This window comes from Passer domesticus, chromosome 8 (genome assembly GCF_036417665.1).
Source record: "Passer domesticus isolate bPasDom1 chromosome 8, bPasDom1.hap1, whole genome shotgun sequence".
In the NCBI taxonomy this organism is placed as follows: Eukaryota; Metazoa; Chordata; class Aves; order Passeriformes; family Passeridae; genus Passer; species Passer domesticus.
In genome coordinates, this window is record NC_087481.1 from 55,217,181 (window position 1) to 55,245,062 (window position 27,882).

The following is a 27,882-nucleotide window of genomic DNA, read 5'->3' on the forward strand; positions in this document are numbered from 1 at the left end:
TTTAACATTAAAGCTAATTATTAAATTAAATTATAAACAATCATAAAACCTGCAGAGTATTGCATATGTGATGAGCTGCTCAAGCAACTTGCACCAAACACACACATATGGTATTCTTAAATGTTCATTGCTTTCAGGACATGCCCATTTGCAGGGACTTCAGACAACTCCAGGCTGCCTTGCTGTTTTTTCCATCCATGTGAGTGTATGAAATGAGAGTGAGGTGCATAAACAGGTCTGGAGGAAGGTTTTCCATTAGCTGCAGGTAGGTGGGAAAGCAACAGGCAATTAAACTCTTTACATTGCTGAGCATTAATGTATAGTGCTGTAAGTTAGAACATCCCTTTAAGGTTTTACTTGATGAAGAGAAAGTCTCTTCCTTTATGATCTGCAAAAGCCCTTTCCACACAAGGGCTTGGGTGGTTTGTTTCAAAAAATTCTTTACTATATTTATATAGATTATACTTCCATAGCACACACCCCCCAAGCCACTGATTCATTTTAGACTGAGAAAAAGCATCAGAGGATTGATCAGCCCTCCACAGATTGCTCTGTGCTGCTTTGAATGCAATTTGAAGGGGATTGGCTTATTGTTGGGTTGTTTTTAACTCCACAGACAAATATCTCCACCCTGAAATGCCTTTGGAATTTAGCAATATGTGCAGACCACAGCCTTGGCTGTCCCACCTCCAGTACAAAGCAGACCTTTGAAGTATTTTAAGTATTAGATTTTCTCAAAGGTATCGAGCATGGTATGTAAATAGACTTCATTTAAGCCAGGTTGGGTTACAGAAGCACAGCTAAAACCAGTATTCTGGGCTGTTCATTCTACAAAAGATCAGTCTTCACTTGAAGCTGATGCAAAGGGAGGAAACTGGTCTCAACCACAATGCTCAAAAGAGACAAAAGCAAATACTGCAGATACCAAGAAGGTGAAGCAGTTACCATGCCACTGCTCTTGTTTGTTTGGGGTTTTTCCTCCTCTGTGCTAAAGCTGTTAAGTCTTTATTGTTGATTTCATGGTTAAGAAATGTCCCAAGTTCAGTCTGATCCTGAGAAATGGGAAAGCCTTGCTGGCTGCGCTGGGGGTGGAGAAGCGCCTGGGCACCCCTTTCACTCCCAGCCCTCTTGGGCACCTTGCACAGCCTGATCCTTGGCTTCTGAGTTTTGGAGCTCATGAAGAACTGACTCAGAAACCATCTCAGCCCTACCAGAGTGAATGTGGCAGGATTTGAAAGCAGCAGTGGTGCCTGGTGCTGTTCTGAGTGTGCCAGGTGCAAACTCATCCTGCTCGATGATTTTGTGGTTCCACGCTGTGGTTTGCACATGTGATAACAACCAGCAATAAACTGCTGTGGGAAATGTCCAGTCAGTCCCACAAAAACTAATTTAAAAAAGCTGTTTGGAGGTGGCCATGGTATTAATCATTGTATTTATGAAGGTGGAAGGGACTGAGAGAGAAAATTATGTTGGAGGATGTGCAAGTTAGCACAGGACACAGTCTGAACCTGTGCAGCTCTCTGAACTGAAACTAAGCATCCCAAACCCAAATATTCATCACTGAGTTGTTGCAAATTTGGGATTATCTCTTTGACAACATGCAGCAAAATCCCTGTTGACATGACTTGGTATTTGACCAAACTCTTGGAAGGCTTCAGCTGGGGCTTGGCTCTGAGCCTGCACTGAGCACACAGCAAGTGGGACACACAAGCAGCCTCCTCCATCTGAGGAGCTGGAAGACAGAGCTGGAAGGAAGCAGGTACAGCCCTTGGCCTGTTCTCTGTGTCCAGCCCAAGGGCTGGGTGCCAGGAGCGTGGGGATTTAATCCCTGCACTAACACTGTTGGTTCAGTGCACTTTCCGTAATCCATTCTTAAGCACGAGCCTAGCTGTGGTTTGACACCTTGAAAAATGTGCTCGCTGCCTTCCCCCAGCCCGGCGCTCCCTCCTGCGTCCTGCCGGGGTGGAGGAGAGCCAGGAGGGGGAGGAAGAGCCCGCAGCCATCCCTGCAGCACTGGTGTTCCCAGGGCAGCAGTGCAGCCTGTTTCCTGCAGCGATTCCAAGGACCGCAGCGCGGTCCGCAAGCGCAGCGTGTCCTCATCCTTTGAACAGCTTCCCACCTTTGTGAGCCTAATCTGCAGAGGACATCCTGCCTTCCTCTGAGGTCCCCATTGCCAGTTAAGAAATGACAGGGAGTCCAGTGTGGGCTGGCTGCTGCTGGTCCATACATAACTGTGTTGTTTTCTGCTGAATTTGGGGTCCTACGTCCCAGCGACCCCATTCAGTGTCCTGGAGGCTGCAGGCACGTGGCACAAGGTTTCCTTCATTACCTGCTCAACAGCTCAGCAAATCTGGGCTTTTTCATCCATGAAAGAAAGCAAAAAGCAAACTTGATCACCTCCATCACTTCATAGAAGCGTGGAATAGTTTGGATTGGAAGGGATATTAAAACCCACCCAGTGCCACCCCCTGCCATGGGCAGGAACACCTTCCACTATCCCAGGTTGCTCCAAGCCTCTTGAGCACTTCCAGATATTGGTAAATGTCACTTCCAGATATTGGTAAATGTCACTTCCAGATATTGGTAAATGAATCTCCCAAGCAAATGAAGTTTCATTCCCTTGGCACTGAGGTCATGGAAGGGAAGGCAGGCAGACATCAGGCCATGCAAACTCCCAAATAGAAGATTGTGAAGATCTCATTTACAGAGTTGCTTAAGCAATTGAGCCGTAATTTGGAATAACTTCAGTAAAGTTCCTGCTTTAGAAGGGGCAGGAGTTTCTGAGGAGCAGGGCTGAGTTACTGGGGTGGCTTTGTGAGCTCAGGTGTCTCTGAGCCCTTCCAGAGGGCATCAGTCATGCACTGACTCAAAGCCAAGGCAGAACTCCTGGGGTTTAGCCCAAATATATATTCCCTTTTGTTCAGCATGAGCACATTTAGAGTGTTCCTGACATCCTTGAGTGAGGTTGGATGTAATATTCCTATCTGGAATCTGGTCTGGGAAGAGAAGTCAGACAGACTCCATGCCATTGCCTTGTCCAGGCTGAACAATTTTGCAGACAAAAATATAAATTTTGCCTTGATTTTCCTGTGAAGGTGCTTTTTTGGCTTCCCACGTGAGAAGGGTTTTGGAGCAGGGTGGTGCTGGTTCCCAACACGTGTGTGAATTGGCTGTTCTTGCCCTTTGGAAGGAGAACTGGCTGCATGTCTGTCTGCTTGGGTTTCCTGGGAGTGGCACAGATAGCTCATAGTTTCATTCTCATTTAAAATTAAAGCTGATTTAGTGAGCAGCATCTGGAGACAAATATTATTCTCCTTAGGGTAGCTCAAATTCTTCTTTGGTGAGAAACAGTCTTTTAAAGCTGTAACTTGGAGTGTCTTGTCTCCAGGGTTGCATTATCAGTGCCAATCTGGCCTAAGACTTTTTAAGTCAAACTTCTCCAAGCAGCATTTAAAACCTTAAATTAAGACTTCTTTCTTTTATAATCTGCAAAGCTCCTTTCTTGCTAGAATCTGCATCTGCCAGAGTTCTGTGACTTAAATCTCCATGAGATGCTTTGCAAGTGTAGAAGCCAGCATTCATTTTACACCTTTCATAGGGATTTTGTAAGTGATATATTAAAGGAAAGCAATGAAATATTCTCTAAGGCTAAGGTCTTTAAAAGTATCTAACAGAGTAAGATGTCTGAGCACCACTGAGCTTTACATTCAACCCTTGAAATTAATCTTTCTCACTCCTGTGTAATATTAAATCAGATTAATAGCTAATGCATCAGCTCCATTTAAGATGCACATCTGTTTGTGTGTATGCACAAAGAAAATATTTATGTCCAGATTCTTTCTCAGGGGCGTTTAAAATTATTTTCTACTGAATTGAGTAAGGTCATCTGGCAAAGCCAAGCAGGTCATCAATAATTAATCCAAGCAGGCAGAGCTGAGTCTCAGGGTGCTTGCAAACACCCTGTTAGACTGGATAGTTTGGCAGAGCAGGGGCAATTCTCAGATTTTCTCAGAAAACAAGCAAATGTGCATTTCACTTTTGAGGGGGAGAGGGAGGCTTTGCTTTTATTGGAAACAGCTGTGCTGTGCTTGCACTGCAGCACTTGGTGCATCCACATGTGCAGTCAGAGCTTCTGGTCCCCCAGGGCACCCCAGGCCACCCCAGGCACTGACACCAATGTGCCTGGCATTCATGGCTCATTTCCACCAAGGGGTTGGGTTTATCTCAATAAACTTTATCTATATTTTATGAAAAGTTAGAGTCTTTGCACCTAACCCTAATTCTGGCTGTCCAAGAACTGGCTCTGGGGTTTGAGCTTGTCATCTGGTTTAAATAGAGTCAGCAGGGAAAAGAATCATCTCTTCCAGAGGTTATTTCCTATCCAGACTTGTTATCTAAGAAACTGGGATGAACATGGGATGAATAAGAAGGGGGAAGAAAGCTGGTGAAGGGTCTGGAGCACGAGTCCCATGAGGAGGGAGCTGGGAAGAGGCTCAGCCTGGAGCCAAGGAGGCTCAGGGGCCCTTGTGGCTCTGCACAGCTCCTGCCAGGAGGGGACAGCCGGGGGGTCGGGCTGTGCTCCAGGGAACAGGGACAGGAGCAGAGGGAACAGCCTCAGGCTGGGCCAGGGCAGGGGCAGGTGGGACATCAGCAGGAATTTCTCCATGGAAAGAGCTGCCCAGGGCAGTGGTGGAGTCCCCAGCCCTGGAGGGATTTAAAGGAGCTGTAGATGTGGTACTTGGGGACACGGGTCATTGCTGGCCTTGGCAGTGCTGGGGGAACAGTTGGGCTCAATGATCTCAGAGACCTTTTCAACCTAAACTCTATGGCTCTGTGTGTACTTCCTTTCCCCTTTCCTGCCTGTCCTGAGCAGGAGGCTCCTGAAGAGGTTCAGGTGAGCAGCCTGGGCAGGGCATCTTGTTTTTGGGCAGACAGCTCTGGGTGAGATGGGTCTGGGCCAGCCTGATGGGAAACCTCAGGTGCCTGGGGGTGAATGTTCACCTCTGCAGCAGCAGAAGCATTCTGTGCTCTCACATGTTTGTGTTTCCTCTGGCTGTTCTGGTTGGCCTAGCAGAGTACATTGAACAAATATTACCAGTGCACTCATCACTGTGTAAGATGGACTGAAGTGGTTTCCATGGGGCTGAGCATGGCAGTTCCTGCTGCAGTAACTCCCTTCCACCTGTGTGACTCAGGAGTCAAACCCAGCATCCATCACCCAGCATGGAGCCAGGCTTTTGGGCCATGATGGCTTCACCTCTGGATTCAGGCTTGGATGGGACCACAGCAGCTCAGAGCCCACGAGATACCTGGATTATGGGCAGAGAAGAAGGGAGCAGAGCCCCTTGAGGCAGAAGGGACTGACTGGGTGTCCCCCCATCCTGTGCCCACCAGGTTCCAGCTCTCGCTGCCATGCCAGCTGTTCCCAGGACACGTGTGCAGCTGTTTTGGGATTAGCAGGCTGGGAACCAGTCCAAAACCAGATCAGGCATGTGTGCTGCTCCCTGTCCTGCACCATAATGCTGGTATGCACACTTCTAATGCCTGGCCCCTGCTGAACCGCTCTGGCTGTGCAAGATGAGAGAGCTCTGCAGTTTTGACAGGAAAATTGCTGCCCAGCTGCCGGAACACCAGTGCTGTGCTTGTTTAAATATTTGTTCAAACCAGCTTGACTTTCCATGAGGGATTTTGGAGGTAAGGGAAAGAAGTGAGCACTGATAAAATCTCATGCTCTGGTGTTATGACATGAGAGCATTTAGCCAGGAGTACCCTCTGTACCCACTTCACATCACGTCTTCCCATCACCATCCTGCCTTCCTTCGTGCCTGTTTCTTACTGTATAGATGTGTATATATCCTCTGCACAGACTTTCAGGACTTTTACTCTCCAGAGCTTTTAATCTGGCATGTTCACATGTGCTGGGTTTCCTGAGAGAGAAAATAAATAGGGATGGGTGGAGGAAAACAGCTGCCATCATCTGCTTCCTCAGCGCTGCGTGCTCAGAGTGCAGGGGGCACTGCATCCTGCAGAGATGCCAGGAATTGGGGTCCCTCAAGGGTTAATTTGCAATCACTACGAGTAAATGTCATGCCTGTGGAGAGGAATATGGGAATATGTGCTTTCTCCCAAGCTTTTTGTGTGAAACCCATAGAATTCTGCTCCTACCAGCCTCCACCTCCTGATCTGTTCTCTCACCTCTGGTCATTTAACTTCTTAATTTTGACAAAGTCCCCCTTGCTCTCCCTGAACCTCTTCAAACCTGTGGTTACAATCCCCATTTCCAAACTGTTCCTTGCTTCCCAAAGTGATGTCCTGCACCAGATCTTGGCAGTTTAAAAAGACCTGGTGGAAAACCTGGTAGAGCAGAGTGCAGCAGGGACACCAGGCACTCCTCATGCACCTCTTTCAGCCCTACCAGTGCTCTCAGCACCCTCTTCTAAGCAGTTATCTCTGGAATTGTGTATCTGAGACCTTTGGTTAGAACATCTCCATGCAGCCAACTGATTAGAAACTAACAAATTCCAATTAAACATATCCAATTAAATTTTCAGCACATGTATGTTTGAAAAGTACAAGTGCTCACTCCAAGAAGTGTATTGAAATTCAGAAAAACAAAAATCTGGGGAATGGCACCTTTCCAGTGCTTGAAGGGGATGCAGGAAACCTGGAGAGGGAATTTGGATGTGGCATGGAGTGACAGAATGAGGGGGAACAGCTTTCCAGTGCCAGAGGGCAGGGTTAGATGGGATATTGGGCAGGAATTGTTCCCTGTGAGGGTGGGCAGGCCCTGGCACAGGGTGCCCAGAGCAGCTGGGGCTGTCCCTGGATCCCTGGCAGTGCCCAAGGCCAGGCTGGACACTGGGGCTGGAGCACCTGGGACAGTGGAAGGTGTCCCTGCCGTGGCAGAGATATCTAAGATCCTTTCTAACCCAAACCATTCCAGGAATCTGTGATTTCTAGCATTTGACAATTTCATTTTATTTTATTTTTAGGTAAACTATGTAGAAGGATAACTCCGTATGCCCCCAATCTTAGTATTGTCCACGTGTTGAGATGTAGTACCTGGAGAAGTGTTGGATTTAAGCTGGTTTATTCTGCTCAGTTAAAACTGCAGCACTTTAACATAAATGGGAACAATTAAGTCGCAAGCCCACAGACTTCCTTCAGGTGTTAGCAAACAATTTGGCTGTAATTTCCACCCGTTTGTGGATGCTTGAATTTAAATGAGTCACAATTAAACACAATTAGTGGCTGTGAAGTTCTGGGAGGCAGGAGAAGAGCAGTGGAGGATGCTGGTTTGCTCTGATGCAGGTTTGCTTTGCTTTGAAGTCTCCAAAATCCAGTCTTCTAACCACAAAAGCCTCTCTTCCTATCCCAGGGGTCTGTCCATGACATGAGAGGGTCCCAGGTATGGGGTTTCCTGGAGTTCTAGGAGCTGCTCCAGCCCTGGGTGCTGTTACTGACTTTGGTGCAGGTTTTTCTCTAATTGTATGATCAGGAAATGTGCTTTACAACCATCCCTCAGCTGCCCATCAGGGACCTGTCCTTCATTGTGATTTATCTGGGTTTTCAGTGCCAAACTGATTAAATTGCATGTTTCACAAAAGAAAAAAAAAGAGAATTTCATTCATGGCACCAAGTCTAATTACTGCATCTTTCCAAAGCAACCAGCAAAGGTTACAGTGTCTGTTTGCATTCCTCATAAAGAAAACCTTGTTAAACTCAGTCTTGCGTATTTTACAGCCATGGTAAGAGCTCCTGAAGAATATGCTGCCAGGAGAAATGCTCTCAGGCTTTTTTTATCTCACTTTATGGAGCAGGAATTGGTGCTGTTGGTGGGAAGTCTGAATGGTGACCCAGAGATGCCTTGGTCAAACAGAGGGTGACTTTTGGGGTTTGCTGTGTGACAGAAGTGGTGCAGAGCTGGGATCAGGTTTGCCAATGCCTGCAGCTCTGTGGCACCGCAGTGTGGGATCATTTGTCTCTTTCAAGTTCACTCTGGTGCCTTGCTTTGGCCCTGCTTGGTGTTTTTCCTTCCTACTCCAATTTCTGGAGGGCTGTGTAAGAGCTAATTTTAGCCTGTGATACCAAGCAGGTGTTGATCAATCCCTGTCTGCTCTCACTCTCAAGGCAGGTTTCAGCAGGTTGAGCTGGATCCCAGTGCTGTTTCCACCCCTGTGACCACGACTGTCCAATGTCAGCTATCTCCACCTGGCTTTTTATTTGTTAAATATTTTGCCCATGCAGTAACCCAGCTGTTCCCTTTCTGTTCCCCATGGTTTGCTGGAGAAGAGCACAAGTGGGGTGCTGAGAAGGACATTCCAGGCTGTGTGTGAGGGTCCCTGGGACGGCATGAGGGGAGGGCCTGGAGCTCAGACATCCCCTCTTAGCTCCTGGTGGGATGGTTTGCTCCCAGCTCAGAGAATCAGTCACATCCCACATTCTGCAGGTCCAGTTCCCTTTCCAGCAGTGATTCCCATTGCCATTGGAACTGGCTGACAGCACCATCCAATCCTGTCTTCAACCCTCACACCACACCTGGAATCCCAAGTGCTGTGGGAAACAAAAGAATTAACTCATAGTCTGGGGTTTAGGTCATCTTTCTGTGTGGCATCTTTCCTCTGCATTTGCTTCAGACTCCTAGTAGTTCCTGAAAGGACCAAGCAAGCCAGCATAGATCCCTTCACCCCTCAGAGATGCTCAGCTGCATCTGGGTGAAGCCTCCCCGAAAATTGCACAGGAGTTGGGACAACTCAAGAGCCTTCCTGGTAGCTGAGTCTAGGCAGGGAATCCAGCCTGTCAGAACAGACTTACCCAAGTGGAAATGTGACCCACACAGTAAGTGAACCTTCTTACCCTTGCAGAGGCTGATTTTTTAAATCAGCCCCTTACAATTTGGTTTCATGCTTCAGCAGGAGGAAGCCATCACTTTCTGACAGGCAGCAGTTCTGATTCTGGAGTTCCCCTGATAACTGGAGCTTCTCCTCCCAAGTGAAGAATTAAAATTGCAGAGCCAGTTTCCTGCAGCACCCTGCTGCTTCCTGATGTCTCCAAGTGCAGCACTGATCTGAACTAACCAGTTTAGTATGGGCTGAGGGTCTGGCTCAGGGCACAAGGGCCACAGAGGTGCAGCCCTGACAGTGATCAATGCCCCCTGGGAGAGGAGGATGTTCAGGCATCTCCTGAGGAGCATTTGATGAGTAACTGGAGCCTCAGGAGCACTGTCTGAGCTGCATCATGTTCAAAATAGTTCCTATTGTTCATGTGCTCTATGCACTGGTCCTTTTGGGTGGCTTTTCTTCTGAAGAACACATGCTCCCTAACATCACCCTGTGTGCCCATAAGGAAGGACCATATATATATATATATATATAGATAGGAGTTCATACATCTTGGTATTTGATCTATTCCTAAGGTCAAATTTAGATTTGTCAGTCATTGCAAGTCAGTAAAAACCTCCACTCTTTCAGGCTGAAAAGCTTGACAGATTCAGAATTGGATCTTTTTAATTATGCCAGACTCCTAAAGTAATCCAATGCCTATCCCCAGCAGTCCAATTTGACAGCAACAATGAATAACTAAGCTAAACAGCCTCTGCAAATTCTTGTAGACCAGGAAGGACCACCCTGGCTTTCAGAGGGATCCTGTGCTAAGCCACTCCTTTCCCTGACCCCTTGGTGTGCCAGCAAGGTGGCCACCAAAGGCAGTGCAGAAGTGTCACATTTCACAGTGCCACGGCCAGTTTGGGCTGGGAAATGGTGTGCACTTCCAGGCTGTGGTGCTCAGCCACTCCAAGGAGTCCTGCTGTGTGGAAGAGAGTGTTTCTCAAGGCTGTAGTTGATTTTTCACAAGCAAGTTTGTGCACTGGCCAGGAGTGCTGACAGCTCAATGTTCAGCTGCAGTATATAATTTTCTGTCATTTTGATTTATGCTCTTCTCTGCAACCAGAGTCCCATATGAGAAAAAAAATCGGAAGGAGTCTGTCCTAAAGTTAGCTCAATGCTAACTTCTTCAACTGACCTAGCAAACTAAAGATATCTTTAGATTTTTTATTATTATTATTATTTATTTCTGGAATATGAAGGAAGAAGGTATTAAAAGGTAACCTTCACTGCCAGTTCTGTGACCTGCAGTTGCTGTGGGGTTGTTGTCACTGAGAGAGAAGCTGAGCTGGACCTGTGAGACCAAGATCTGCTCTTGGCTCAAGCTTCCCCCTGCACCCAGTGACCTTGTCCAGGGAGGCTCTGACCCTTCAAAGCAAAGCCCAGGACATCAGGGCAGAGCTCCAGAGCACTGCTTCACCTCAGAGCCTCTTAAAACTCCCAGTGGCTTGTGTTTCTCTTAGGAAAAAGCCCAAATTCCCCAGAGAAGAGGCTGGTGTAGAGCCATGGTCTCTGGACAACAGAATAAGGGCTCATCCTCCAGCATTTGGGCTTGCCCAGAGGTTTTATGGCATAGCTCTCTCTTTTGCCTCACTTCTGGCACCCAGACTTGGGCTCCTGAGTTGTTTTGCTGCATTTGGAGCTTTGTTTCTTGGCATTGGAGTTTGGGGGTTATTGCTTGCAGCTCCCTTTCTTTGGATGCTTCAAGAGCAGCCCTGAGCCAGAGGGGGGAGCAAACCCATCCCTTGGCTGTTTGTGTGAGCCACAAAATGCCTGTGAGACAAAGGAAGGGGCCACATGAAACAGGAGCTGTGGTGGCACTGACAGGGACAAAAGCCCCACGCACAGCCCTAGGAAAAGGCAAGAGAGCAGGGAATGTGTTTATTCCAGCTCTCTGCTTTCCTGCAGAGTTCAGACAACTTCATTTACTGTGTTTTGATATTAACTTCAGTGGAGCCAGGAGTGTGATGTGATCCCATGGTATTTGGGCAAATGGGTAAAAATACCTTATTTCATATATATATATGTGTTTATATATATTTATATATACATACACACACCCCCTTTTCACAGGACACATTAAGTGTGTACAGGACTTTTCCTTGATGACTGGCATTTAGCAGCTGAGTTACAGATGGATTTCTGTGTAGTCAGCACAGATATTAATCACAAAATCCTTTTAATAGATCAAAGAGTGCTGTGTAATTGAAAATTTCTTGTAGAAGCATTCATTTCAAGCGGTTCTTAAAATTTTCTCCTAGTGTGTAATCTAGGAAAGGAACATTTTTCAGGGTGTAAAATGCAAAGAGAAGTTTTGTTCATTGCTTTATTTAGTTCTCCACTCAAATTAAGGATTAGTGACAAGAAATTGATATTTTACTGTATGCCCAAAGTTATTTTTGTGTTCATCAAAGCCACTTGGTTAAATCAGGAGTGAGCAATAATTACCACTGAAGGGATAGATACACACTGGGTTTTTACTTGCTTTATGTGTGAAGGTTTTTCTCCATCATCAAACTTTTTTCAGTTGAGAAAAACCTTAAAAATATCATAATAATTATTCTCATTGCTCCCTAGCCCTGTAACAAGATGGAATGGGGATATTTAAAGAAAGACCCATCCACCCTTTAAATAAGATGCAGAGTCTGTTTCCTGGAGCCTGGTGCTGGGCATGGCTTTGCAGGTGACAAAAGGAAAGATGAAAATACAAAAAATAGTTTATTTTTCCTAGTTCATGGCCCAACTTTGCAGCAAGCAGAGCCTCCAGCACACAGTGTGGGCTTCCAAAAGAGGCCATGCCTTTGTGAGGAGCTCATGGGCTGAGAAAAGAGCAGGAAAGAAACAGCCCTGGGGAGCTTCAGTGCTGGGACAGAAGAAATGATTTGGTGCTTGTACAGACAAGTGCTCACCAAATCCTGCACATCATTAATAATAATAATAATCATCTCTCTGCCTCCCCTGCATCCGGTGGGAAATGCATCTTCTCCACGGAGAGGCTGTGCTAAATAAAGGTTTGCCCTTCCCAGGGAGCAGGAGAGGTGGGAGGTGGACATTTGGGCTCCCATCTCTCTCCCAAAGGAAGGTCATTAAGCGTATAAAATACATATGTTTTCCCTTCAGCAGCTGTTGGGTTTCTCAGCCCAAGAGCCATAACAGGACCATGAGGTTTGGAGAATTTCTGCTCCCACATCTGCCCCCCTCCCCACCAGCAGTGCTGCTAAATCAGCAGAATGGGATTGTGCAGCTGTGCCTCGTTAGGCCAGTGCTGCTAATTAAGTAGTGGCGAAAAATGGCTTCAAGTCACCCTGCTTTGGGGTGGTGACTGTGTGGAGGGTGAGACTGAACTTTCCTCTGGTGGTGTTTCAAACCACCACTGGTGGGTTTGCAAGAGGTGGTGGTCCTGCAAAATTAAACCTTGGCAGAACCTTCCTTTTCACTGAAGTGGTGTGAAGACTTTCTGTGTCTCTAGGTTGAAAGGGAATAGTTTTTTTCTCTACCCATTTCTAGATAAAAACTGTGGGAGAATAATTATTTGTAATTTTGTGGGCTCCCAAGCTTGCAGTGAGGTGTCCTTATAGTGATCCCTGCCTGGTGCTGCTCTTGCCTGGATGAAGAAGTGCCATGTAAAATGTTGACTTGGATTAGTTAATTAACTAATTGGAAATTCTCTTCCAATTGAGGTTTTGCAAAGTTTTGCTGAGCTCATTTCACAAATGGCATAGGATCCACCTGATTGTGTGGTTAAGGCCTGGGTGTGAGAGAGAGAAAGGGAAAAACAGACAGAAGAGGGAGGGATGTGAGTCAGGAATGGTGTGGTAGCAGGAGCAGGGAGGTCACTCTGCCCTGTCCTGCCCTGCTGGGGTCACACCTGGAGTGCTGTGCCCAGCTCTGTCCCTCAACTTGGGAAGGACCTTGGGACACTGAGCACATCCAGAGGGGACAGCGAGGCTGGAGAGGGGCTGGGAACACAAACCCTGAGAGGAGCCCCTGAGGGAGCTGGGGGTGCTCACCTGGAGAAAAGGAGACTCAGGGGTGCCCTCAGCACTGTGCACAGCTCCTGAAAGGTGCCTGTGCTCAGCTGGGGCTGGGCTCTGTCTGCAGCAGCACTGACACAACCAGAGCACACAGCCTCAAGGGAAATGCAGGCTGGATATCAGGAAAAAGTTTTTCACAGAAAGAATGATAAAGCTCTGGAATGGCTGCCCGGGGAGGTGGTGCAGTCACCATCCCTGGGTGTGTTTAACAAAGCCTGGATGTGGCACTGGGGGCCAGGGTTCAGTTGAGGTGTTGGGGCTGGGTTGGACTCGATGATCTTGAAGGTCTCTTCCAACCTGGTCATTCTGTGAATTCTGTGAACCACTGGTGCTGCCTGGGCTCTGAGGGCAGCAGGATGACCAGGGACAGGGGGGCTGTTTGGGATCCTGCCCTTGCTCAGCTGTGCCCTGTGTCTCCTTCCAGGCCGTCCGATGAAAACCACCCCAAGGTGAAGCCTGATGCCTACGTGAACAACCTGGCTGAGGCTGTGGACATCATCCTCCAGGAGATGTAAATCCCAGCAGGAGCTGTAAATCCCAGCAGGAGCAGGGATGAGCCCTCATGTGCAGCCCCTCCATGGAACCACTTCATCCTCTCCCACCTCCATCTCACCTGACTGAACCCAGCCCAGCCTTGTGCAGGGCAGTGGGCACCTGCCTTCCGAAATATTTCACATAATGGTACTAAAATGATCTACTGACCTCCCATCCAAGGGAGCACCAAACCTGCTGTCCTCTGGCAAGTCTTGAATGCCCTGCCCTTGGTGCCTGTGAGGGGCCTCGGCCTCCTCTGGGTGATGTTAGGAGGCTGTTCCCCCTTTTTATCTTTGCTTACACTGGAAAATAGGAAAATATAGGAAAATAGGGAACCCAGGCACCTCCTCATGAATGGATTTACCTGTTTAACCCCCATGTCCTGTGCCTTTTGGGATGCCTGTTTGGGATGGAAATGTCCTTTGGGGGCTGATGGAGGCCACCAAGCTCCTGTGTGTGCCTCGGGTGGCACAGAGGTCCCTGGGAGGGGACAGCCCCATGTGCCTTGGCAAGGCAGGAGCCTTGGTTCTGCCAGGAGCAGCCCGTCTGGAGCAGCCCCAGGAGAGGGCATGGGAATCAGTAACACATTAGGGAATAGCTGCCCCATCCTGTCAGGAATAAACCCTGTCCTTTGGATCTGGCCTGTTTGTCGTTGTGTTCAGTTGGATCAGCACTGGCAGGGATATTTACAGGACATGGAATGCTTTTCCCTCCCTGGAAAAGCTGGGAAAGGCCATGGGACTGATGGTCTTTGCCTTCCCTCTGTGGGGGGGGTCTTGTAGGCAGGCTGTGTGGGAGGGGTTGTGGGATTCCTGCCTCTCCCCATTAAAATCCTGGATCTGCAGTCCCTGAGCTGCCAGGGCTGAGTCAGACACAGCTCCAGCTGAAAATGGACTTTTCACAAGGGCATTTAGTGATAGAACAAGGGGAATAGCTTCAAAAGGGTGGGTTTAGATTAGATTTTGGGAAGAAATTCCTCCCTGTGAGGATGGGCAGGCCCTGGCAGAGGGTGCCCAGAGCAGCTGTGGCTGCTTCATTCCTGGCAGTGTCCAAGGCCAGGTTGGATGGGGCTGGGAGCAGCCTGGGACAGTGGAAGGTGTCCCTGCCCATGGCAGGGATGGAGTAGGATGAGCTTTAAGGTCCCTTCCAGCCAAACCATTGTGGGATTCTAGGATTCTGTACTCACTGAACATCCCTTGGGCCTGATCCTGCCCCACACGCCTGCTGAGAATCTGCTGCACCGGCTCAGCCCCCTCCTGCTGTCACATCCAGGGCCAGGACAGGCATGAGATTTGCCTTCTTTTGCTAATCAGAATAAGGATTTCTAAAAGGAGCTGCTCCCTGCCTCCAGGCACAGCAGCCCTTCCCTGGGGATTTTGGTTTCTCCCCCTGTCAGTTTTGCAGTGCAGCTGTTGCAGCGTGTGTGGTAACACCTGGCCATGCTGCACCTGGCAAGAGCATGGAAGGGGCTCAAAAATGGGTCAAAAATTACAAGATTAGGGGTTGTTCCATCAAGTCCTCTGCCCACCCTCGCTGACACGTGGTAGTGTTTGCAAGGGTCACCTTTTAGAGGCAAAAGTCACCTTTTAATGAGCATGTCAGCAGCTCTGTACCCTCTTGGGCTTTGAGCAAGACTATTTGGGCTTTAACCTGCTTCAGATCTCCAGGGGACCATGGAAATAATGTAATTATGTTTGTGTTACATATTTTTAATATATATCCATACTCTCAGGCAGCATGTGCTGGCCACTGTCTACATTCAGCCACTGCTCTCTGCTTCTGCAAGCAGGAGGTAAAGGATAATTCCAGTTCTGTTTCCAGCAGTCCCAACACTGAAGATGACCCCACTCACTGAAGGACACCGAAATGATGCTCCCTGTTTCTGGAGTGTTGGAACACTTGTTTTTCAGAGCTACCAGCTGGCCCTGGAGTTGCATAGCCCCCCTTGGGGACAGCAGGGGAAAGGGGGCTGGGAATTAAGTTCTAATAAAATAAACTACATCTGGGAAAGTGACCTTAGTGCAATTTTTTTGGTCTGTTTTTGCATCTTCTATCCTCTGGGTAGTGGTTCAGCCAAAGTGTATGGTACTGTCAGCATCCACACACATGGAAGGATGCTGTAAACCCTGGTCAAACGTTCAGGCTGTGATGGATCACTGAGAATTTCTTTTTTAACCCCTAATTCTTCCTTTTTTGTTCTATTATACTAAGCCTATCACTTCAATCTGATTAAGTTTAGGCAGATAAACATCCTGCCATCTGTCATGAAACTTTTTACACTGCCTGCTGGAGGAAGTGCAGCCGTTTTCCTTTTTGGGTTGCAAAGGCTGCAGGGAGATACTGCCCTGTTTCCCCAAGAACTTATTTAACACCCCCACGTGCCCTTGGCCTGCTGTGGGCTCTGAGTTTAGATTTGAGTCTGGATTTTAAGAGGCAGGATTTGTCCTTAAACACAAAGAAGGAGGTGTTACTTGGCACTTCAATTTGCATTTTGTTGTTTACATCTTTGGCTGCGTTACAGCTAAATGACAGGCTGGAGGGGAGGCATGGGAGATGTCCCCCCACCATGGGGAGGGTGCAGCGTGTCTGCCTGCATGTGAATATCACAAAATGTCCATTTTCTTGTGCAGCCCATGGCTGGGACACCCTTCCTACACAGACACCCCAAGGGAGGGTCCTGGTTGAAGGCTTTCCTAACCCCCACCCATTTTTTGGGACATCCCTTCCCAGCACCTATAGAGATGTCAAGGAGCTGCAGCCAGGAGGGGAGAGGAGGGGTCTCCATCAAACTCCAACCCCATCAAACTTCAACCAGTGCCACAACCCCGAGGGTCAGCAATGTCCCCAACCCCCCCAGACCCCACAGCCGCGGGGACGGCACAGAGAGGCGAGACACGGGTTATTGAACCAGGAAGCTTTATTTACACAGTAAAAGTAACAAGCAATTTCCTGAGATTGAGCTGCTCTAGTGCAATCAAGTCATGGAGGGGGCAGGAGCAGCCTCCTGGCCCGCCCGAGGAGGGGACACCTGGGGCACCCCTCCCGGGACACGCACGGCCCGCGGCGCTTGTGCAATTGCCAGCGAGGCTTGGCTACTACAGGTCATAGCTTCAGAAGGCTTTGTTTCTATTCTTCTTCCCATTTTCTGTTTGTTGTTTTGTTTTGTTTTGTTTTTTATTTGGCCATCCTCTTCTTTTTCTTTCTGGAACACCGAACCCACACACGCCGCAAAGCACTGCTACAATCCTAGAACATCCTACGTCAGTCTGTTTGCCTGGGCAGCCAGGAGCTTTAAACAATGCACTTGAAACACAATTTTATTGGCCAAACAGGCTATGCTAGCACGTGGAAAAATTACAATCTATTTTACAAACGCTTCTTTTCGTTGGTTTCTCCTTTTTTTAATGTACTCTTTTATAGAACAGGCTCAAAGAGCTACATCTGCAAAACACACAGCAAACTCCCGTGTGCCTGCTAAGACTTTCTGTGTTAAAATCCTATTTTTTTCAGGATGAAGAACCTTTATTGCTGCTGCCACAGCTTTGGTGTCATCCCAAAACAGCTGCTGCCCAGACTGGGTCACACCTTGGACAAGCCACTGAGTCCCTTCACAATAATGAACTTATTTTAGCTACCTAGCAAGGAATAACATCCCTTGTCTGCATATTACTTTAGTATCACATTCTGGCAGCCGGCAGGGGTTTGCCGGGGGGTTTGGGGGGCTCCCAAAACATCTGTGTAATAGCTGAAGTCCTTTACAAACCAAGATCAAGACCCCCAGGGGATGCCCTGCTCTCCCACTGCGTAGGGGACGGATCTCCTGACACCAGGGGAGCAACGCCACTTCTGACTTTACAATCAACAGGATGTCCCCTGAATCTGAGGCACATACTATATTATATTTAATATTTTTAATTACTTTATTTATATATATATTTATATATATATAAATCCACAAATGTTTTACCTCTACAGAGAGAGAGAGAGAGAAAGAGAGAGAGAGAAAAAAATTTTAAAAGTAAGGCTTTCTTAAACTGAGAATTAAGTACATGAAATCATACAAACCCAACAAGAAATACCCAACAGAACACCACTGTGGCCTCAAAACTGTCGCTAACTGTAGTCTGTGCCTACGCCAACGTGCCCAGTATAAGGCCATGACTCATTGGAGAAGCATTTTTAGTAAGGCAAACGGGTTGTGCTGAATGTAAACTGAATGCTACGGCTACGTCCAGGACAGCCGGGCTGTGGCCCTTTGGCCACCAGGTCCAGGACAACTGGGCCCTGGTCTGTTGGCCACCTCCCCACTCTGGGGGGTTAGCATGGCACCAGGAGCAGCCCTTGGAAAGAAAACAGAAGCCCTTAGGAATTCCAGCCCTGGGGATGCCCAGGCCAGAGCCCGCCCGGAGCTCTGCGGCAGCCGGACGTGGATTTTGGGTGAATTTGCCCTTTGTTGCTCAGCTGAGGAGGTGCCTGTGGCCAGCAGGAGCTGAGTGCCCCGAGACCAGCACGTGTCAGCGGTGGGGAGGGATGGATGGAGCATCAGGAAGACTCAAAGCCAAGAACTTTGCTGTGAGGGTGCCACTGCAGGGGCACAGACAGAGGGGCAGCAGCCTGGGAAAACACGCGTGGCTGGACCCTCCACAACAGGAGGCATAAAAATTAACCCAGGGTATATATTTTTTTCTAAGTGATGCATAAAGTGACACTTCAAAAGAGCTGGAGGGTTTCCCAAAAATTAAAAGACATCCCTGTCATCCCCTCCCTGAATATCTGGAGCTTGTCCTGCTTGCCTGGAGAGAGTGGACATGGCCACAGCCTCCAGCAAAACCTCAGCAGTGCCAGGACAGGGGTAACAACTGATGGGCTCCACTGTGGTGGGAGATGCCACACCCATCCCAAACCACTGTGGAAAAAAGTGCACTAACAAAACCAGAAATGATGAATGAAACCTGTACCAGCAGCTCTCAGCCTTTCTGAGTTATGGACCCTCAAGGCATTGCCAGTGGGGCTGCTGAGCCCCATTAAAAATGTCCTGTCTTCAGCTGCTCTTGGTATCTAAGGTTTTTTCCTTTCTCGCGTTTGCAAAGCTCGGGAAATGATCCCTGAGCTTGAAGGAACCAGCAGAATGAATCCAGAAGATGCTGGAAGCCATTTGTACAACTTTCCTAGAGCTTTAAACAAACAAACAAATAATAAAAAAAAAGAGGGTGAAAAAAGAAATATGTGTCCTTCTAAACCTGTTAGCAAGTGGACAGCTTATTTTTAGCAAAGAGAATTCATATTGTACAAACATAATGGTCACCACTTTATCTGTGCTTTAAAAAGGCACAGGAAGAGGAAAAGCTTTCAGTGCTGCTACCTGGATTTTCAGCCTTTTGCCAGCTGACTTTGTCAAGTAACCCCTCCACAACGTGCCTCGGGCAAGCAGCCCTTCACAGTAAAGCCAAAAAAAAAGGGTGGCAGCCGTGCCCTGGGTAGCAAAATGGGCACAGCTGCTGGTAAATGGGTAAACAGCCCAGCCCTGCTCAAAACAGGGTGTTGGGAACCCAAATGAGGGTGGCACAGAGCCTGAGTAGGGTTTTTTTTTTCCCAAAAGAGTCAAGAGAGGGGGGCTGGGAAGGAAAAAAACAGGGAAGGAAGGCATTTGAGCATCCTCGTTCAGCGCCCAGCAAGCGCTGCTGCGGATGCCGCCCCACATGGGCCAGGGATCTGTTTAATTCCTCATCAGGAAAAGGAAAACTAAAAATAAAGGAGTAAAAATCCAGCTCTTGCCATCATTAAATTTCAGCAACACTTGTGATTTCCTCCTCACGGCACTGCCAGGGACATGGGGAGTGAGGGGTGCTGGGGCCGCACGGGATGTGGCTGGAGGAAAGGAACCGTGGCCATCCCAGGGCCACCAGCCAGTGCTCGGTTTGCAAATCTCAATATTCTGCTTTTCCCCCCTTTCTCCAGTCCCAGGGGTGGTGGTTTCTCCTTGTGCACCCCTTTCTGAACTAGCACAGGTGGGACCTGTGGGAGCATGGCCAGCTCCATCAGCTCCACCCTTGGCAAAAGCCATTTACTCTTGGATTCTGAGTTTTTGGCGATCCCCGCGCCTGGTTTCCCTGTGGGACAGGCACTTTCCTAGGCCTGGCTGATCTCTGGCTACAGTAGTTACAAAGAATTTCAAGATTTACACACGCATGCACACGAATTCCTCTAAATACCTGATGAAATTTTGGCAAAGCTGCTTCGTTCCCCTCCAGCTGGCGGGAGGGGAGCAGTGACAGGATCCCACAAACTCGCCGGCGGCCAGGAGCCCTCCACGGCTCTGCTGGCCGCCCCCAGAGCCCAGGGCGAGAAGAGCTGCTCCCTCCTCAGTTGTTTTCTATCTGCTCGATGTCGATCTCGCCATCCAGCTGGAAGAGGCTCTCACTGCCCGGCCCGCCGCTCCGCCAGGCCGCCCTGTCCTCCTCCTTCCCGGCGCTCTCCTCCTCCTCCTCGCAGGACAGGTCGTCCCTGCTGGCCCGGCGCTCCTCGGGCCTGGCCCGCGGCTCCGGGACCGGGGTGCAGGCGGGGGTCCTGCCCGGCATCACCTCCGGGGCCGCCGGCCATGCCTGGGGCCCTGTGGGCCGCTGGGAGCCGTCCTCGGCCGTGGTGCTAAGGCAGGTGAGGCTGTTGAAAGTCTGGCGGTTCTGCAGAGGCAAGGCGAGAGAGGCAGCTGAGGGCAATCCTGAAGCTGGGGTGGAAGTCACACCAGATGAGCTTGGAGTGATCCCGACCCCAAACCCGAGCTCCCTCAGCCCAACAGAAAACAAGCAGAGCAGCAGGAACACTCAGCAGGTCCCCAGGAGATGGAGAGATGCTGCAAGCTCCCATCTCCCCATCCATGGCAGGTCCTGTGGCCCCCGTGTCCCTGCAAAAGGCATCAAAACCGCCCCCAGCCTGCTCTGCATCCATCCCATCACCATCTCCACCCCATGCATCGCCCAGTTCCACACGTAAGGCAGAACAGAGCTCACCAAAAATGAATTAACATTTCCAACAACTCCCCTTTTTAGCCAAGAGAAACTTCAGCACTTTCAGTAGCTGCAGCTTGTGTCCTGCTAAACCCTCCTCTATGATGGCTCATGGCTGTTCCCCTCACTAAAGACCAGGCGAGCACAGTTGTCTGCTCCCCGACTCTCCACGCCTGGTTACCTTGGCTAGAAACTAGATTCAGTTTATGTACTGTCACGCCTTCTAAACAGTTTCAAACTCTGAGAATGACAAGGAGCATGCAGGCATTCCAAGCCCTCTGGAGCAGAGCACGCGGAACCTCCCAGGGACGCAGCTTGCTCACCTGCCAGGGAATGCCTTTAGCCCGGGTTGGTTTTTAAAAGAACAAACTAAACCCTCATTTCTGAGTGCCAATGGAAATAACAAGGCCGTGCCAGTGGCAGAGTGTGTGCTCTGAGCAGGAGGAGACTGAGGAGGAACTCAGCAGCTTGTGGAGCCTCTCATCAAGCCAATGTTCACTTCTCAGACATTTGGCCTGAACAAAACCCATGGCACAGGCCTGAATGGGAATTCCATAAATCCCAGGGAGGAAGGCAGCCCCCTCACTAGCTAGAGATGTTGACCTGTTACCGGTCAGTTCTGGGTCCCTCATGACAAGAAAGAGGGGCTGGAGAGTGGCAAGAGGAAGGAATGGAGCCAGGGAAGGGTCTGGAGCACCAGGAGAGGCTGAGAGAGCCAGGAGAACTTCAGTACCCAACAGAACCTTGGTGACACAGAGTGACAGGGCTGCTGCCTGTATCTGCTCTGGCTGGCCCAATTCAGGACCAAGCACACAGCCTGAGACACAGCTTGCTCCAAAACATCCCCAATGGCATTCCCAGGCAATTAGGCACATTTGCTTGAGGGTTTTTCATTCAAATCCAGGTGAGCTAGGAGAAACTCCACTACAATAACTTACCCCAGGCTGCAAACGAAGGAAGATCACCCATTTACAGAGCCCCTAAGGGAGATGCAGGGGCTCTGCTTCACACCCCAATCACTTCTCAACAAATCAAAGGGCCTTTTGCTGAGTTGGACCCATGGACCAGAGGCTTCGCGTGCTGCTCTACCCCATGCACACAGTAAAAAGTCATTGCAGAGGCTGCTCTGTCTAAACAGAGGAGTTCCTGCTGCCCCAAGAGGAGCTGGCCACTGCCCAAGCTGGGGGAAGCTACATTTTGCATGGCCTTCAGTCTCTGAAACCTTCAAGAACCCACAAACCCCAAGCCCGTGTGAGAAAAAGGACATTTGTTCTCTCAGTATGCAATTGCACCCAGCCCTCACGTCATCCTGGTCATATTTTTTTTTAATCCCAGCCGTGCCTCTGTCTTCTGGGTGCTGAGCATGCAACAGCTTCAAGCAGAGAGCTGCACACTGTGGTTAATGGACAACTCATAATTACCACGGGAGAAGGCCCGAGGACATAGTAGAAATATTTTCTAAGCACTTCACAGAATTTGCAAGCATATTTCCAACAGTGATTTAGGCACTTGAACAGCCTAGGTCTCCTGAAAGTCAACAGCCCTCTCAGAAGTGCAAATCCCTTCTACAAACAACACTCTGGCACTTTTGGGAATGTTATTTTTTTTCCTTCTTAATGGAGCTCATCTCCTGGATTAGGCACTTCCCAGGGTTTGGTACCCAGGTGTGGACATGCTGGGCTGCTACAGGTGGGATACAGCATCCTCAGAGCACGGGAGATCCCTCCAGTGCTTCAGAGGAGATGAGTGATTCCTATGGTGGTGAATGAAGGAGGATGCAGACTGGAGAGTAACTCAACAGGTCCAGAGCACATTCTTCCCATCCAAAAGAAAAACGTTTCCAAGCTTGGACACGTCTCAGGGAACAGCCATGAAGTTACTTGACTTTCAGGGAAATTTTACATCTTATGGGACTTGGGAAACCAAGCCAACAGGCTCATTTTCCCTGCTCAAATCCACAGAGGCTGCAACCCTTGAGTCATTCCAGGGAATGCAAGAGGATGGAAAACCCCTTCCGATGGTTCTGGTGTTGCGGCAGCTGCTGGTGGAGGAATGCCACGTGCAGAGGGTGCTGGGCAGAGACGCTCCCTCTGAGGCAGGTTTGACAGCTCAGAAAGCAAGTTTTCACAGGCACTGCCTGCCAGAAAATGCCACAGCTCACCTTGCCAGTGGCTGGGGTCAGGAGGGTCCCCCCAGGATGGTGATCACCAAGCCAGCATTCCATGGGCTGGCTGTGGAGCAGCAGTGGAGCAGCCACCACCATCAATGCAGTGTCTGTCTGCAGCCCTTCCAGAGTTCTTTGCTCATTTTTTATTTATGGGGTGAATTTAGCACGTGCTGAGCTGGAGAAACCAGGCAGTCAAGTCCTCTACTGATGCCAGAAAAGAGCAGGTTTGGTGGCACAATGTGGCTGGCACTTCTGCTCTCCGTGGCCAGGCAGCCTGGGGCCCTCTGAGCCTCTCCACAACCTTGGCTTCCAGCGCCAGACAAAAAGAGGTGTCAAGCAGCTGAAATCCTGTTGGTCTAGGGAAACTGTGGGAATCCAACACAGATGGCTTTTGGGAGATGTTTCTGGCTGTTCTGACTTCACCCAACGAGCACCTGTAACACACCTTACACCCAAACCACCTTTACTGACCCATCTTGGACCATTTGAGGTGCTGGTTTTTCTTCCCCCAACCCTTCCCAAAGCTGAATCCAGCACGCTGGGCAAGTCCTCAGAGAGAAAATGAGGCGTTGCTAATGGGAGTACTTGAAAAATCACCTAAAAACACATAAATAAGAAATTCTTGGTCACTTGGAATAAGCTGCAGGGTTGCTCCAGATCAAAGCCCTTCTTGCAGGCTGGTGACCAAGCTGAGGCTGCTTCTCCTTCCCACAGGGTCTCGTGATGCTCCACACTGTGTAGGCACCAAGGCCACAATCAGAGAAGGCTGCGGGAAGAGACTCACCCCTCACATCCATCCTTTTTCTCAGGTCTTCCCTCTCCATCAGGGATGGGGCTGGTGGCTGCAGAGCCCTGGAGCAAACTGGAGAAACCCCTCAGCAACATTCCCCTGCCTGACTCTACTCGTGGTGAAACACCCAGCTGTGAGCTCTTCCCCAAAACAGATCCCTGCAAACGTGGTGGCTCTACCAGAACAAACATCAGCAGGACTGTGACCCTGCGGGGATCACGGCTTTTGCTCAAACACCTTTATTTTATTTTTTTCCCTCACCCTGCCAGGTGATTGCCGCAATTTTCCCGGGAAAGGTGCAACGCTACAAGCTGTCAGCAGCACCGGCCCTACCTCCCAAGCTGTCATCACCTCCTGTTAGCACACTGGGCTACAGTTGCTTCAGAAAGCTGAAAATAACCGGGTGCCAGAAGGGAAGGGGGAAGCGGGCAGCGAGCTCCATGCGGGAATGATGAGCTCTGCCAGCCCTCCCGAGCCAGCAAAGTCACCTCCACTGGGGGATTCTCTGCCTGGCTCGAGCTTAAATCACTCTCCAAGGCAAACATCTCCTGTAAAACACCTCCAGCCTGAGTTGTTATCTTTGTATCGTTATATAGAAATGCTTTGGTTGTTTCATCACGGTAAATCCTGCCTGGCATCTGCGCCAGGGAAAGCGCTCATCCGTGCTGCTGAGGAGGAGGGAGAGGTGCTTGAGACTGGAAAATGAGTTTGAGTTGGTTTTGAAGCTCTGCAGAACTTCATGATGGCAGCTGCTGTGATTCGGGCCGTGCACACACACACAGACACTTCACTGGGGTTCAAAGCTCTGCGCTGCCTTTGAGGCACCCACAACCTTCTCCATGGAAAACCATCCCCAGCAGGTCCAGGCTGCAGCCCTGGCACAAGCACATTCCCAGTGATGCCCCAGTCTCACCAGCACCTCCCTTGCTGCACTTTGGCCACCTCAAAAAGAGGGAGACACAGCCACCCTGCCCCAAGGAACACTGGTGGCCACTGCCCCACGTGGCTTCCAAAATCAACATTGCCTCTGGAGGAAGGTCAGGGGGCTTGCACAGACCCTGTCCTCCCACAGAAGGAGCCTCTGAGTGAGGAAGAGTTGGGAAAGAAATGCTGGAATCCCTGAGGAAGGAAAACATGGGAGGCAGCAATGGGGGGTGTGAGAAGCAAAAGGAGCCCCTGTGCCTGGTGCAGAGCAGAGCTGGGTTAGACGCAGTGTAGCCATGTCAGGGAGCCCAAACTCATCTGCTGCTCTATTTTCTTCAAAAATTTGATCTAAGGAGGCATTGAGGAGTTCACAGGCAGCCCCACAGCCCCCACCAGGCCGAGGTGATACAGAACGTGCCTGCAGCAGCATCCCAGAGCAGGGGATGGCTCCCTGCCCTGCCCTCAGTGGGTACCACACCCCTGCCCTGGTTTTCAGGGTCTGCCTTCCCAGCCTTTCCCTTCTCACTCACTAAAAAACAACCTTTACTCAGCTCATTTGGCAACAGGCACCAGTGCTTATTTGGTGCATTCAAAGCTTTAGCAGATAATTTTGCTTTTATTCTGTTTGGTGTGAAATAGAACTTTCACGAGCAGAAATGTCTGTTATCATCCCAAGTCACTTCTGACCACAGTATTAAACAAACAAAACCAAAAAAAGCAAGAAGGAGGCTGTAAGTCATTAGTTCTGATGCTGCCCTTGGAGCCTGTGGACATAATTTGGATGTGCTCACAGTTCTTCTCTGTCTCTGGAGTATGAAGCTGCCTCAGTGACAGCGAGGATGTTCAGGGAGATTCCATAAGTACAGAAGGAAAAGCTGATGTGTGACCCACCAGTGGGAATCCCTCTGGTGCTACAGAGCCCCAGGGAGAGGCTGGAGAGACAAATCCCAGCAATCCCAGAGAAATACAGCAATGCAGGGAATCAGAGTGCAGTGAACACCCCTCTGGGGCTGCACTGTCCCACCTGAGCACAGCATCCCACAGCATCCCCCAGCATCCCACAGCATCCCCCAGCATCCCCCAGCATCCCACAGCATCCCCCAGCATCCCACAGCATCCCCCAGCATCCCACAGCATCCCACAGCATCCCACAGCATCCCACAGCATCCCCCAGCATCCCACAGCATCCCACAGCATCCCCCAGCATCCCCCAGCATCCCACACATGGGGACCCAGCACAGCCTCCCAGCCCATTGCTATTCATAATAATAATTGGAGGAAACCCTCATTTCCTGCCAAGAACAAATATTTTCCCTAACAGACACCGAACCCTTTGCTGTGAGCTGGAAAAATCCATTTGCTCAGACAGGGATCACCGTGTATTTATTTATTTACAGGTTGCCCTTCCCAGCCTTTCACCCCTGCCTCCTCCTCTGCATCCTCTTGGATTCCAGATCCCTGGAGCACTGCAGGCCCTGTTAGAGTCCCAGATACTGAGAATTTGAAACTTTTAGTACTAACAGACTCTAACCCCCAAGCAAACACTACATTTGACCTAAAGGCATAGAAAAAACTTCCAAAATTAATTAATAGCACCAAGATTAAAAGTGTATAGTTTAATTAGAAGTATATAATATCACTAAATAAAAAACTTAAAGTTTTAAAATATAGTAATATATATAAAAGTAAAGATTTTAAAACAATAACTAATCCTTCTTCTTTATCTTCTTCTTCAAATGGTTAAATAATATTTTATAATTAAACAAAAAATCCACATTACAGACTTCAAATAAATTATTAAATTTAAAATAAAAATAATTTAAGTGCAATTTCTTAATAATTTAACCTTTAAAAACCTTATAAAAATAGCTAAGCATTTTATAACTTATAAATAAAATACTATAAAACTCATAACTTATAAATAAAAAATTAATAAACACAAAACACCATCTCTAACACTTCAATCCCAACCTTAATAAAATTTTTGAAACCCAAAAACCAACAAGGCCCCTCATGCCAGCACACTCAGCACTGCCAGGAGCCCACTGGGGACAGTGGCAGGGCTGCTCTCCCAGGGATGGCTTTGCCTTGCCATGGATTTCAGTGGAAAAGGGGAAACCTGAGCCTGACCTGTCCCCAGAGCTGCCAAAACTCCAGGATTTGGAGTGGCTCACCTTTGGGGAAATTCAGTGATTTGACTTGTCCCAGGGTAGGATGAAACATCGCTAATATGGAATTATTCTCTTTTCTCAGCCCTATTCCATTTCCATACTTCATCATTTTCAGCACAGAAGTAACATTTCTGTTATGCCACTGTGGTTCTCACTTCAGGGCCTAAAGGTTAAGGCAGGACCTTATAAAAATTAAAGCCAAACTTCATGTCACAGTTTCAGCAGCAGTGAAAAGAGAATACCAGCAAGTAAAGGGATAAAATCACACTGTGGATGACCAAAAATCCAGAGTGTGTAGTGCCTGCACCCACATCCCCCCGCCTGCCAAGACCTCCTGCAAATCCAATGCAGACTTGAAATACACCTCACTTTTCTGTCACAGCCTCGACCTCTTTCTCTGGAAAGGAAAAATGAAGGGCCTTTATTTATTTATTTATTTATTTTTAATTTATTTATTTAGCACCATTTCCTGAAATGCTTTGCCTTCCTGAAATGCTTTGGGAGATTTTTGCATGGTGAGTGGTTCCAAGTAACTCCCAGTAGCTCCTGTCTAACCCAGCAGTTCCTAGAGTGCTGGGGTTATTTGTAAACCACCATGAAAAATCCCTTTTGGTTTTTTTGAGCCGAAATGCCCCATTTGAGCATGCTGACTCCTTCAAGGGTGAATCCCTGAGCTTTCTAAAGGCTGCTTTTTGGAGTCACACAGCACCCAGGGATGGGAGGGTTAATGAGCACGTGGTGAATCAGATGTGCATCCTCGGGATACAATTGGATTTTGTCCATCTTTGGGACTGACACTGCCAAGCTTTGTTTGTGTTCCCAGCCCTGTGAGTGCAGCACTCAACCCTGCATCCCTGAGCTCCTGGTGGGATGGAGCAGGGAGCAGGGGATGGAGGATGGAGGCAAGGGCAGGAGATACAGCCAGGAGCAGGGGGTGGAATGGGATGGGATGGAACTGGGAGAGACCTCAGAGCCCCTTCCTGTGCCTGAGGGTGCTGAATGAGAGCTGGAGAGGGACTTGGGAATGACAGGATAAGGGGGAATGCCTTCATACTGCCATAGGGCAGGGATAGATGGGATTTTGGGAAGGAATTCTTCCCTGTGAGGGCTGGTGAGACCCTGGCACAGGGTGCCCAGAGAAGCTGTGGCTGCCCCTGGATCCCTGGGAGTGCCCAAGGCCAGGTTGGATGGGGCTTGGAACACCCTGGGACAGTGGAAGGTGTCCCTCATACCTTCAAACCAGTTTCTTTTGATCCTCACCCAAAGGCTTTTTCCCACCAAGCCACAAACTGACCTTTGCAGACTCTCATTCCTGTTTATTTAAAAAACACTGGGGCTTGGAAGCTGGAATCCCTCTCAGAAGTTACATCAATAGC

At 49.0% G+C, this 27,882-nt stretch overlaps 2 protein-coding genes across 4 annotated transcripts in view; one reads left to right on the top strand and one right to left on the bottom strand.

The window, feature by feature from the left end:
• Nucleotides 1-15,464, top strand: part of LHPP (phospholysine phosphohistidine inorganic pyrophosphate phosphatase) — a 70,514-nt gene extending 55,050 nt beyond the window's left edge. The window contains exon 7 of the mRNA XM_064431549.1: nt 13,341-15,464. Coding sequence (XP_064287619.1) covers nt 13,341-13,431 — 91 coding nt within the window. The 3' untranslated portion in view covers nt 13,432-15,464. The remainder of the gene's footprint in view (nt 1-13,340) is intronic.
• Nucleotides 15,465-16,349: 885 nt separating this feature from the next.
• The window catches only part of FAM53B (family with sequence similarity 53 member B), a 45,305-nt gene continuing 33,772 nt past the window's right edge, over nt 16,350-27,882 (bottom strand). For all 3 annotated transcript variants that reach the window (XM_064431546.1, XM_064431547.1, XM_064431548.1), the window contains one exon: nt 16,350-20,130. In XM_064431546.1, coding sequence (XP_064287616.1) covers nt 19,813-20,130 — 318 coding nt within the window. In that variant the 3' untranslated portion in view covers nt 16,350-19,812. The remainder of the gene's footprint in view (nt 20,131-27,882) is intronic.